Raw genomic sequence first — 14,043 nt, forward strand, 5'->3', positions numbered from 1 at the left:
GAAAGAGAGAGAGAGCAATAGGAAGTCAGATGAAGAAGAGAAATAACATTAGATAATGTATATGAAATAAAAAGCCGAAAGAGAGAGAGAGAGAGAGAGAGAGAGAGAGGGGAAGTCAGATGAAGAGAAATAACATTAGATAATGTGTATGAAATAAAAAGCGAGAGAGAGAGAGAGAGGGAGAGAGAGAGAGAATGAGTGTGTAGGAGAGGAAGGGAGAGTGAGCGGGAGAGGGAGGGAGAGTAGACGGGAGAGGGAGGGAGAGTGACCAGGGAAGGGGGAGAGAGGGAAGGAGAGAGAGATTTGGTCCTGGGAGCTCGTCCTGGTTTGGACAACTGTGTCGCTTCCTCACTGACACTCACAGCGAGGAGAGAGAGAGAGAGAGAGAGAGAGAGAGAGAGAGAGAGAGAGAGAGAGAGAGAGAGAGAGAGAGGCAGACTAACAAGAACAAAGAGAAACAATAACATTTTGTGATGCAGGTATAATAGGCCCCAGTTCTATTAGGCCCCAGTTCTAAAGGGCCCCAGTTCCAAGGGCCCCAGTTCCAAGGCCCCAGTTCTAATAGGCCCAGTTCTAATAGGCCCCAGTTCTAATAGGCCCCAGTTCTAATAGGGCCCAGTTCTAACAGGCCCCAGTTCTAATAGGGCCCAGTTCTGATAGGCTCCAGTTCTAATAGGCCCCAGTTCTAATAGGCCCCAGTTCTAATAGGCCCCAGTTCCACAGGGCCCCAGTTCTAATAGGGCCCAGTTCTGATAGGGCTCCAGTTCTAATAGGCCCCAGTTCTGATAGGCTCCAGTTCTAAAGGGCCCAGTTCAATAGGCCCCGGTTCTAATAGGCCCCAGTTCTAATTAGGCCCCAGTTCTAATAGGCCCCAGTTCTAATAGGCCCCAGTTCTAACAGGCCCCAGTTCTAATTGGCTCCAGTCCCGATATTTCACCAGCCTATTAGGTCCTTGGTTCTAATTCGTCGCAATATCAATAAGCCCCAATTCTAATTCCTCAGTCCTAACAGCCCCCAGCCTAATCCCCAGTTCTAACAGCCCAATACTGAGAGAGCGGGGGGCATGAAGTAAGTGAGGTCCGATGCTAATGGTTGGTGGGGTTAGGTTAGGTTAAGGTTAGGTTAGGTTAGGTTAGGTTAGGTTAAGGTGGGTCAATTAGAATTGGGGTCTATTTAACCAGTCATTTACCTTTTCCCATCATGTGAGTTAAGGAGGATGATGCTGTTAAGGGGCAGTTAGGATGATGATGATGATGATGATGATGATGATGATGATGATGATGAGGGAGGAGGAGGGAGGAGGAGGAGGAGGAGGAGGAGGAGGAGGAGGAGGAGGAGGAGGAGGAGGAGAGGAGGAGGAGGAGGAGGAGGAGGAAGAGGAGCAGGAGGAGCAGGAGGAGGAGGAGGAGGAAGAGCAGGAGGATGAGGAGGAGGAGGAGCAGCAGGAGGAGGAGGAGGCAGGAGGAGGAAGAGGAGGAGGAGAAAGAGGAAGATATGAGACAAAATATCTAGCATAAAAAAAGAAGGATTATTTTTTTAGTCACACACACACACACACACACACACACACACACACACACACACACACACACACACACACACACACACACACACACACACACACACACACACACAGGTTGAACATCTACAATCAAGGAGACTGAATAGCTCGGGAGCTAATTTCATCCTTCAAGTTCTAAGATCTGGTCCTTCACCCTGTCTATTTCCTTTCTGTCTCTTATTCATCCTGTCTCTTTCTTCAGTCTGTCCTCCTGTCTCTCCTACCTCTCCTTCTCTCCCCTCTCTCAGCTCTCTCTTCAGTCTCCTCCTCTCAGTCTACCTCCTCTCCTTCAGTCTACCTCCTCCTTCAGTCACCTCCCTCTCTTCAGTCTACCCCTCTTCCTTCAGTCTACCTCCTCTCCTTCCAGTCTTCCTCCCTCTCCTTCATCTCTCTCTCCTTCTACCTCCCTCTCCCTTCAGTCTACCTCTCCCTCTTGTCTGCCTCCTCTCCTTCCTTCCTCTCCCTCTCCTTCAGTCTCCTCCTTCCAGTCTCCCTCTCCTTCAGTCTACCTCCCTCTCCTTCAGTCTACCTCCCTCTCTTCAGTCTACCTCCCTCTCCTTCAGTCTCCTCCCTCTCCTTCAGTCTCTCTCCTCCCTTCCGCCTCTCCCTCTCCTTCAGTCTACCTCTCTCTCCTTCAGTCACCTCCCTCTCCTTCAGTCTACCTCCTCTCCTTCAGTCTACCCTCCTCTCCTTCAGTCTACCTCCTCCTCCTTCAGTCTGCCTCCCTCCCTTCAGTCTCCCTCCCTCTCCTTCAGTCTACCTCCTCTCCTTCAGTCTACCTCCTTCTCCTTCAGTCTACCCCTCTCCTTCAGTCCTACCTCCCTCTCCTTCAGTCTACCTCCCTCTCCTAGTCTACCTCCCTCTCTCCTTCAGTCTACCTCCCTCTCCTTCAGTCCCCTGAATGGAGGGTGAGAAAACCTATGGAGATGGATTACCTGTTGACTGTGTGTGTGTGTGTGTGTGTGTGTGTGTGTGTGTGTGTGTGTGTGTGTGTGTGTCTGTGTGTGTGTGTGTCTGTGTGTGTGTGTGTGTGTGTGTGTGTGTGTGTGTTCTGTCTGTCTGTCTGTCTCTTATAGGGGTTAATGGAGCCAAGAATTATGACTGGTTATAAAATCAACATAGTAAGGAGGCAACATTTTACGGGTTATAATAATGATCTCAGTTATGGTCATTAAGCTTAAGAAAATAATCTCTTGCCAATAAGAGAGAGAGAGAGAGAGAGAGAGAGAGAGAGAGAGAGAGAGAGAGAGAAAATTTACTTGTTATTTATTTTGACACGTGACGTCAACGATAAATACTTGTTGTGTTATTATTGGCTGCTTTAATATTGTGACGTCAGAGGCCGAATCTCGTAATATCATTAGCTGACAATTCATGACGTCAACAGCTTACGTCATTGGCTGGATTCCAAGAGATTTCTACCAGGCTTACCTCGAACGATTCCAGGATTAATTTTCTAAAGCCCAAAGTTACGAGTAACTTTCACAGTCACACACACACACACACACACACATACATATACGTACATAGTCACATGCATATATACGTACACCTCCGTCTTTACTATCGTTTCATCTTCTTCTTCTTCTCTCTCTCTCCCTCCTCCTTCTCCCTTTCCCCTCCCTCCTCCTCCTCCTCCTTATTTGTCCAATTTTATCATCTCTTTTTCCGTTTTCTTGTCTCCACTATTCCTATCCTCCCTTATCCTACTTCCTCTCCCTATTATTCCAATCTTTCTTTCCATCTACCTCTTTCGTCTTCTCGCTGTTCCTCCATCTCACGTTTTCCTTGTCTCTTCCTTTTCTCCTTCGTTTTCTTTTCTTTTTCACACCTCTACTCTGTCTTGTTTGTTTTTTCTCATTCTCCTCCTCCTCCTCTCCCCACTTCCTCTACTATTTCTTGCCTCTCCTTTCACTTTCCTCTCTCTTCCTCACTACCTCTCACTATTCTCCCTCACCTTTCTTTCTTTCTTCTTCTTCTTCTTCTTTTCTCCTATTACTTCTTCTCACTCTTTCAGCCTCATCTTCCTCCCTTGCATTCTCTCTTAACCCCCCTCTTTCCTTTCATCACCCTACTCTTCCCTCCTCCTCCTTTCTCCACCCTACCTCCACCTCTCTCCCTTCTTCTCCCACACCCTACTCCTCCTCCTGTCTTTTCTCCTCACCCCTACTCTTCCGCTTCTCTCCCTTCTCCCTTACCTAACCCCTCCTCTCTCCCTTCTTCTCAACTCTTCTCCTTCCTTACTCTCTCTCCCACCGTCGTGACTCAGGGAGTAAGAAGGACCTTGACCTAGGAGAGCTCCCCACCCTGGCTCATATTGATGTTTAAACCTCCTCTCTCCCTCCTCCCTCCTCCCCCCGGCGCCACGGCTCCTCCTCCTCCCTCCTCCCCTCCCCCTCCCCGGCGCGTGGCCCTCCCTCCTCCCTCCCTCCCTCCATCTGTGTCTGTCTGTCTGTTTATTTCTTGTCTTGAGGATTATACCCCCATTCTCCGGCGCCGTGGCTCCTCCCTCCCTTCCTCCCACTCCCCTCCCTTTCCCTTCTTCCCCCTTCCTCCTTCCCTCCCTTCATCCGTTCCTCCCTCCATCCTTCCCTTCGTCTGTGTCTATGTCTGTCTCTTTTTATTTCTTGGCCTGTCCCTGGTTTCTGTATTTATGTGTGTGTGTGTGTGTGTGTGTGTGTGTGTGTGGTGTGTGTGTGTGTGTGTGTGTGTGTGTGTGGTGTGTGTGTGTGTGTGTGTGTGTGTGTGTGTGTGTGTGTGTGTGTGTGTGTGTGTTTATCCGATTTACAACCTAAAACAATAAATGAAGAATAAACATGGACAGTAATAAAAAGAGAAAATAACAAAAAAAAAAACAATATATAAAATGAACGAAAAAAGTAAATTTATACACGAAGAAAAAACATCCACTAAATAAACAAACCAACAACAACTCTACCCTAAAAGTGACGGAACTGTGAATGAAAATAAAATCAAGGTTAGGTTAGGTTAGGTTAGGTTAGGTTAGGTTAGGCAAAAACATGGTTCAAGAGCGTGAGAATGGGTGAGCAACAACTGGCCAACGAAACTACTTATTTTAATATCGCGTCAAAATAAGCGAAACTGTGTTGGTTGAGTAAATACCTCGTCCTCGGGCGCCTCTGCGCCTTCTCCCTAAAGTGCCGCACATCACCGAGAAATTATACGAACAAGACTATAATCTGAAGCTGAGAGAGAGCAGCAGATGCGGGTACGGACTCGCTAATGTCCCGGCCGTCTTACCCGAGACTGTGTGGCGGTGGGGGAGGGGGTGGTGGAGGATGGGGAGGGAGGAGGGGGGATGGGGACGGTGGGGAGAGGGAGGGAGGTGGGGAGAGGGGTGGGAGAGGGGAGGGAGGTGGGGAGGAGGTGGGGAGGGAGGGGGAGAGGGAGGAGTGTGGGGGAGGAGTGGGGAGGGGTGTGGGAGAGGGAGGAGGGGGAGAGGGAGGAGGTGGTAGGGGGAGAGAAGTGGGGGGGTGGGGGGAGAGGAGGTGGGGAGAGGGAGGAGGTGGGGGAGGGGTGGGGGGAGGGGTGTGGGAGGGAGGAGGGAGAGAGGAGGGGGGGAGGAGGTAGGGGGAGAGAAATGGGGGAGAGGAGGGAGGAAGGAGGGAGTTGGGGAGAAGTGTGGGGAGGGGGAAAGGTTGGGAGAGGGGGATGTACTGGCACACACATAAACGTTAATGTTCTCATACTGTTACATCTCTACCAGAGTATATAGTGAATTGATCTGGAGAGAGAGAGAGAGAGAGAGAGAGAGAGAGAGAGAGAGAGAGAGAGAGTGTGTGTGTGTGTGTGTGTGTGTGTGTGTGTGTGTGTGTGTGTGTGTGAGACTCGTGTTTTGCCCGAAAAAAATTAAATATAGAGATACAATAACACATGGCCAAACATAAGGCATTTTAATAGAAATACTTAACATATTAATATGAAAAAGTTGTTCTTATTGAAGGTTCGCCACGGGTTGTGTCGCCGCATCTATTTGTTATGAAAAATCTCCAAAATAGTTTATAAGATTATTTTTTTTTTAAACGCCAATCCTCTGAAGAATGTTGTAAATAAATAAATCCGTAAAGAATTCCTCCCTTATTTATAACAAGAAGACACTAGCGTAAGATCCCCTCAGTACTGATGAGCTATTTACAAAAATCTTACAAATTATACCATAAGACCTTCATACAGCCAAGTCCCCCCTCAATTACAAAACAAAAGTCCGGATCCGCGGGTACGACTCTGACTTAGGCTCGGTCGAGGAGGGGGGGTCTGGGAATGCGGGAAAGGGGGGGGGGATGGTCGGGACGTAGGATGCGGAAGACGGAATCGATGTTGGCATTGTCTTAGTGCTGACGCCGCAGGAATGTCTGATGAGCCTCTCTCGCGCCCGGAGTTTGCTGAATCCCGTGTGGGGAGAAATTGTACTCGGAATGGCCTATTTTCTGGTTTTATGGCATAGGTTTGGATTTGAAGATTTGGAGGTGGCGGGGAGTTGAGGGTTTTTTCCGCCTCTCTTTTCCTCAGTCCAGTGTATGTTCTCACTTTTCTTTTAGTGTTTACTGTGAAGATAAATCCCTTCATCCTGTAATGTTCTACAAAATAAAACGAAAATATTTAAGCAGCACGAGAGGTGAAAGGAAGTAAGATAGAAGAAGAAGTAAAGAAAAAAGGAAGACGGGCGTTTGGTCATCATAAAACTGTGCATGGAAAAGACCCTCAAAGTTTCCTCGTCAAGATGAGCGCCTCTATTGGTAATATAGGGAACCTTATAGCAGTATGACTCTTGGATCCCCCAAGTGATGGTGATAGAGTTGGTGGGACTCACTCCTCTCTCTCCTGCCACTATAGGGGATTGGAACCTATCGCGGACTGTTGTTCCGGAAGGAAGGAGGGAGGTGTGTGTGTTTCCTTGGAGTGGGCTAATGTGGGTGGCGGGGTATCCAAGGACATACTCTACTGTAGTAAGTCTGATACAGGATACATTTATGTAGAACGGTACATAACCATACACATAGATACATTCCTTATACGCACGCACGCACCCAAAGAATACCCCCCCCCACATACACACACACACACACACATACATACATACACCACAGACCCTCTCCTCCAACTCACAACCAACCAAACACACACACAATTAGGTATATATACACGAGCAAGCACAGAATACCTGTCTTCAACCACACACACACACACACACACACACACACACACACACACACACACACACACACACACACACACACACACACACACACACACACACACCAAGAACCTTCACTAAAAATCAACCCGGAAACAGCATTGAGGCGGCGATTTTTTTTAGGCACAAATGACTGAAGGTTTGATTGATGATCTCATACGACCCCTCCTCCTCCCGCACCTCCCATCATCCTCCCCACCACTCCTGCACCTCCTCCTCCTCCCTCCAGGACCCCTCCTCCCTCCTGCACCTCCCTTCCTCTCCCGCTCCCTGCGCTCTTTACCTTTCCATCCCTCCTTAATCAGCCTTCATCATTCTTGCCCTTCACCCCCACCTCCTTCCCCTCTCACTCCTTGTCCTCCTCGACTATTCTTCCCATCCTTTAGGCTCAAACCGAAAATCTCCTTCATGCGCGCACACACACACACACACTCACACACGCACACACACCTCAAAAAGCCAGAATGTAATAACGAAATGTTTTAAATTTAGAAGAAAAATGTATCTTGAAATGCTTTAATCACTGAAAATATTGTTGTCTTAAACAACCTTGTTTTCTGAATAATATTTTCCCTTCATTTGCTTTAGTTTCATTCCTCTCTAAACCTTAGGAAATTACAGTACTGATACAGGTAGCAATACGAGTACAGGTACAGATAGAGGTAAATAAAAGGTCAAGTACAGGGACAGAGATTTAAATAACAATCATTAATATAAAAGTATTATTATAATGCATTTTCCGCTTCATTAAAGGGAAGTGAATGTTCTAAGCGAGATTGGAAGAATCCCTTGGTAATGAGACCATTCCGAGAGCTGGTACTTGTAGCCAATCAGCGTCACACGCTCTGACGCGTCAGTTCTCGTCCAATCAGCGCCTCCCTAGATACTGTTAATGTTCTCTTGAATAATCAACTCTCACCCAATGAATAAGCTTCCCGCCACTAAATCTCTCTCTTGAATCTTTACCTCTTAGCCAGTGAACAAGCTTCTCGTCTCTTAACTCTCTCCTCTTGAATTTTCAGCTCCAATTAGCACACGTCTCGCCTCAACCGAGTGATCAGCTCCTAGCCAGTCAGTTTGTTTCCCTCCATCACTACTGCCCTCTTGAGTCTTAAGCTTCCAGCCAATCATCGCTTTCCCCCAGTAGTGCCATTGTCATTCTCCCAGCCAATAAGCGCGTCCCTCGCCACTTCTCTTGTCCACTTGATGGTCTTGGAGCGTAGATCACTGAAGCGATATATACGAGCCTTGAACGCTGCCCTGTATGACTCTCAGATGGTAAACAGTATTAACAGATGCTTGATTTGTTACTACAGTAGAGCACATCCTTGTGGATTACCTCGTAGGATCACGTCCTCCTGAGCACGTCCTCCTGGAGCACGTCCTCCTGAGCACGTCCTCCTGGAGCACGTCCTCCTGGAGCACGTCCTCCTGGAGCACGTCCTTCTGGAGCACGTCCTTCTGGAGCACGTCCTCCTGGAGCACGTCCTCCTGGAGCACGTCCTCCTGGATCACGTCCTCCTGGAGCACGTCCTCCTGGAGCACGTCCTCTGGAGCACGTCCTCCTGGATCACGTCCTCCTGGAGCACGTCCTCCTGGAGCACGTCCTCCTGGAGCACGTCTTCTTGGAACACGTCCTCCTGGAGCAGGTGACCCTCGAGGTCGTGGCCCTGTCACTTGAGTTCCAGGGGGTGCCACTTGCAGCTCTACCTTCCTTTTGTTGGCAGGTTTTGTTCTGGTGGTGTGTGAGGCCCGCCGCTCCCTTTGTACACTCACTTCTTTTCTTTCTCTCTCCCTCTCCTTTTCTCTTTTCTCTCTCTCCTACAGCCTCACATTGCCTTTTATCTCTATATTTTTCCTTTGCCTTCATGTGAACGCAACCAGTGTTTAATTTCTCTCGTAAAGTCGCTTTGTACCTTTCAATTTAAATTTCAGTAAATTAATTTGCGTCATGATGCTCAGGGATATTTAGTTTCATGTCTAAGACTTATATATTCCATAATAAACTGAACCTTGTGCATTTAATTATGAGTTATTCTTCTCAGTATTTTGTACTAAATATTCGGACGTCCTTTGACTGCAAGTTTACGTGTTGGCTCCTGGTCTTATGTGTAATAATGGCCGTGTGATTATGGTGTGCTTGAGCAGGAAATAACATTAAGAGCACAGGGCAAAAGGCATTGTGATGTACGTTTTCCTTTTTATTTTATCTTTGAAGTACGATAGTATAAGTTTGTAGTTAAGAGACAAACACAAATATTAATAGTTTCTTTTGACTCCACAGGTTATGTGGCCGACGGGCGCGGCTACAGCCCCCCAGGACCTGTGGCTCTGCCTCTCACGCCCTCACCCGACGCCCATGGACGCGCCCTCACACCTACGGAGAGCCTGAGTGGGCTGTCACCCGGAGGGTTGGTGTCCCTGGCGCCCCTGTGTCCACAGTACGACGCCCGACAAGAGCCTCTAGAGGAGCCCATCAACCTGACGACGCGGCCCCCGGCCCTCTACGACCGTCCGCCAGAGGACCTCAGTACGGCCCATGCTATTCTCGACCTGTCGACCGCCCGCGTGGCCGAGTACTCCCCGCCCCACACGCCGCCCTCACCTCACACCCACGAGTACCACCCCCTACCTCACCCTCACCCGTCACCGCAGCCCGCCCCTCCACCCTACCATCTCCACAGCGGCGACAACAACAGCAGCCTGGAGCGACAGACGGAACACAACCCCAATAAGCCCTGCACGGTCGCCTACACCTACGAAGCGTTCTTCGTCAGTGATGGAAGATCGAAGCGGCGAGGAAGCGAGGGAACGGAAAAACCGCGGTATACGTGCTCGGAGTGCGGGAAGCACTACGCCACCTCCTCTAACCTGTCGCGGCACAAGCAGACGCATCGCGACTTGGACTCTGGCAATGCGCGTCGCTGCCATGTGTGCGGGAAGGCGTACGTCAGCATGCCGGCACTTGCCATGCACGTGCTGACGCATAATTTGACGCACCGGTGCGGCGTCTGTGGCAAGGCCTTTTCCCGCCCCTGGTTATTACAAGGACACATGCGCTCCCACACCGGAGAGAAGCCCTTTGGATGTGCCCACTGCGGCAAGTCCTTCGCTGACCGATCCAATCTGCGCGCGCATATGCAGACACACTCTCAGCTCAAGAACTTCAGGTGTAAACGCTGCAACAAGTCCTTCGCTCTCAAGTCGTACCTCAACAAGCACTACGAGTCTGCGTGTTTCAAGGACATGCCTCTGCCTTCCTCGTCCCCAGACCCGCTTGAGATGGACACCACTTAGCTGTGCCCTCCAGGTTACCGCCTGAACCGTACAAACCCACCGTCCCGACCCACGCCCACGCCCGCCGCCCAATAACCTACGCCCACGCGGCCCCACTGGAGGGTGTCGCGGGGGCCCAGGTTCCCCCATCCAGCCAGGGGACGACCCAGAGGTGGGCTCGAGCACACAGCGTCTCAAGTTACCGTCACAGACACTCAGACGGCACCCACTCCCGTCACAAGCTTCTAAACGTCACAAATTTCCAGCATGTGGCTCTGGGACGTCACAAACTCGCGTCGCAGAGCCCTTAAGACCTCCCGACGGGGCGACATCGTCTTGGTCGTGCTGGGAGGAAGAACTCTCAGGTCTGATACACAAAGTTGGCGGCGCCGTCGCGTCGCTGGACATGATCAAAACATTGCTGTTATATTTGATATTGTTGACATCTTTATTCGACAGTCCAAAGTTGAGGGGATAAAGGTGTATGTTTTTCAGATTCTCTCTTAAGATCAAAAAACATTGTGTAAATTTGTGAGGACAGGGCGAGTAGGGGTTCCCAGAGGCACACACTTCACACCTCCGGGAGCTGCCCACTTTTCAAACGCTCTGGCCACCGGGTTTTGCGAAGCTCCCCTGACGTCACAGTAACTCTTAGTGTAGGATGAATGAAAATATTTATTGCCTATTTATTGTTAATATTACGGTTATTTTTGCGTTTCCAGCCACCCTGTTTGATGATATTTTAAAGGGTGTCATGTTTCGTAAACAACGAATATAGTCAACGACCAAAGGGTCCTATAATTCCTGCATGTAAATAACTTTGTATAGACTACTGAATCTCTTTTAACTCCTTACGTACGTACTCATCAAGACATTCCATACCAGACATTCCACTGAGATGCACTTGGAGTTAACAAGTGTTTTATTAGTCTCGTAGGGTAGGTTAAGATGATCCAATTCTATTATGATATTGCATAGTGATAAGTATTTTTTCGAATCTACATAAACAAGCCAAATAATAGACTATATTTGATCATAGCCTTAGAGCGCTTTCGAAGAGTCTTTCTAAAAGGTTAAGTTTCATTTGGATTATTTCGGCGTGAGGTGTGAGGGCGGCCGCCAGACGGTATGGAAGACACGGCACCACCAAGGGAATATTGACCTAGATGATTATTGTTGTCGAGATCAAAATGAGTTGTTGTCTTTGTTGGTGATGCTATTACACCGATAGTATCATTAGTCATAAGACATTATCATAATTTTTCAAATCTAAGTCATTTTAATTAAGATTAATAATGTAATAATTCATATGTTTATGTATGTATATATATATATATATTAATGTGTACCCAAAATCCCAGACTTGATTTACGTAACATTATTTTTTTTTCGTATGAGAGAAATCAAAAGGTGAATGAGCGAGCCAGGGAGTCACACCAGGACTCAGGCGTTCAGTATTACTCTAGTCACCTCCCTTGATGATGGGTGACCCGTGTCGTGTCTTCGTGTTCCCTCAAGTCTCAGTCCCACTCCTCCGCCATTTTGAGTGTGCTCTAGTCGAGTCGCCCGCGGCACATACTTAAATAGCAAATACTTATACTTAACTCTAGTGATAAGTAGTTTTAAGATGGAGTCCGGTACTTGGCGATCCTGATGACGCCGGTGATTATGAGATTAATGATAGTTACGAGGGTGGTGTCTTAACGCCTTAAATCCATGGTTTCCAATTAGTGGTTTTGGGTTTCGAATTTCTGGTCGGGGTTTCTTAGTTATGGGGATCTGAGGTTTCCAATTGCTATTTTGAGATTTCGTATTGGAATTTCATAGATTCAAATGGGGTTTCATGAATTCAAACTGATGATTCATGGTTTCGAATTGGGTTTCAATATTTGGAATTAAGGGATGGGATGGGGTGGAGGGGGGGGGGGTTCTCACAATATACAACTGCTGTTAAGTCCATACAGCATTTCGAGCCGGTGACACAGTACCTTAATAAAGCAATACACTATACAGTACACGTAATATATATCTGATTAAACGAAACTTCAGCCACAAAACCTTTCTTAGAGAAGCCAAGACAGCGCTGGAAGGACAATTACAGGTGTGCTGCCTAATATACTACACAGGTGTGGAGGAACCGCAGCGAACCCACACACACCCACCCACATCCCACACAAACACCTACAGACACACCACTCCCACTGACTTAAAAAGACCCACTTAATCTCCCACCCGTCTCCTCCCCACCTCCCCCTAACCCACCCGGTCTGTAATGGCTATTTCATATCTCCGCCATCCTCAGTGAGAGATCAGCGTGATACCTTAATAGGCTCATTAAACTCTGACAAGATGTATATGACAATTACCAGCCTGTCGGGTCCCAGGCTCCCACACACACACCACCGCCCCGCCCCCACCTGCTGATGTGTAGCCTCCCAGTCTTAACAGATGTGTGTGTGTGTGTGTGAGCGTCCACCTTATCACAAAGAGCACCACCACCACGACTATTAATATCAATACTACCATCACCATTTCCACTATTACTACCACTACTACCATCACCACCACTACTACCACCACCATTACCTCCAACATCACTATTCCCTCCACCACCATTACCACCAACCAACACCACTTTCAGTACCAGCACCACCAATCCTCTGCACACCTGCCACACTACTTCAGGTCCCCAACAGTAGTGAGTCATCCTCTTAATCCAAAAACTAAACGACTAAAATACCCTGACGTCTATAACAGAATCATTAACTGATCTATAGGGAAAAATATATACAAAATCCAGGTCCTGACGAAGAAGGAAAAGATCTTCTTCAGGTTTTGGGGAAAGATGAGGGAAAAAATATAACCAGGTCCAGAGGCAGGGAAAAAATATTCTAATGAGTCGGTTAGTCTTAATAAAGTTATCCAAGGCAGTAATACCCCGATGCTCTTGGTCCATTTATCACCTGTGTGTGTACTCTCTCTCTCTCTCTCTCACATCCCCCCCTTACGCCATCGCCTCTCACCCTCCTCCACTCCCCCTCGCCCTCCTCCACTCCCCTCGCCCTCCTCCACTCCCCCTCGCCCTCCTCCACTGCCCTCTCCACTCCCCCGCCCACCACCACCCCCCTGCCCTCTCCACCCCCCTCCCTCCTGCTCGCTCCCCCCTCCTGCCTGCCCTCCTCACTCCGCCTCGCCCTCCTCCACCCCGCCTCCCTCCTCCACTCCCCTCCCTCCTCCACCCTCTCCTCACCCTCGCCCTCCTCCACTCCCCCTGCCTGCCCTCCTCCACTCCCCCTCCCTCCCCCTCCTCCACTTCCCCAAACCACCCACCCCACTCCCTCACCCTCGCGGGACGTGGTAAAGGTTGCAGGCGAGCCTGGCTAAATATTCCATCCTGAGAGACCTGTTGGGGAAGACCTCAATCCCCCAACACCCACCCCGCCCACCCACCCACCCCGCCCTTAGTTAAAAATGTCACGCTGGTATTTAGAGGTTGTGGCGTCGTCTGTTTGCTCTTAGAGGCGCCGCAACTGGTATTTCTTCTTCCTCCTCCTCCTCCTCCTTCACCTCCTCTTCTTCCTCTTGTCAAGCTATAAAAGTTTAAGGTGCTGGATAGCGAGTCAGGTTTATCGTCAGTCATGCTGTACCTCACAACCCTCCCCTCACCCACACCCCACCCCACCCCGCCCCGCCCCGCCCTAACGCCCACCACCACCACCCAGACGGAGGAAAAATGTCACGGTGGTATTTGGGGTCCAATGCTGGTGAGGTCTTCCTCCTGCTGCACACACACGCATGCACGCACACACACTCTAACCTTAATGTTACACTCAACTATTTTCTTCTGTCTCTTCCTCCTTCTCTCCTCTCCATCTCTCCCTCCTCCCGTCTTCTTTTCCGCCCTGTTTCTTCCTTCCCTCCTTCCCTTCCTCGCCCTTAAACCGTGATTAATGAAGCTAAATTACCGCCGTCACATAATCATATTTCCGTC

The 14,043-nt window shown here is 49.0% G+C and overlaps 1 protein-coding gene across 1 annotated transcript in view; it reads left to right on the forward strand.

Annotated features, from left to right (window-relative positions):
* LOC121864459 (zinc finger protein 2-like) overlaps positions 1 to 12,606 on the forward strand; it is a 100,407-nt gene extending 87,801 nt beyond the window's left edge. Inside the window, exon 2 of the mRNA XM_042363483.1 lies at positions 9,061 to 12,606. Within this exon, the coding sequence (XP_042219417.1) occupies positions 9,061 to 10,073 (1,013 nt within the window). The 3' untranslated portion in view covers positions 10,074 to 12,606. The remainder of the gene's footprint in view (positions 1 to 9,060) is intronic.
* Positions 12,607 to 14,043: the final 1,437 nt, after the last annotated feature.

The sequence above is a fragment of the Homarus americanus genome, unplaced genomic scaffold (genome assembly GCF_018991925.1).
Source record: "Homarus americanus isolate GMGI-L3 unplaced genomic scaffold, GMGI_Hamer_2.0 scaffold59578, whole genome shotgun sequence".
Classification (NCBI taxonomy): Eukaryota; Metazoa; Arthropoda; class Malacostraca; order Decapoda; family Nephropidae; genus Homarus; species Homarus americanus.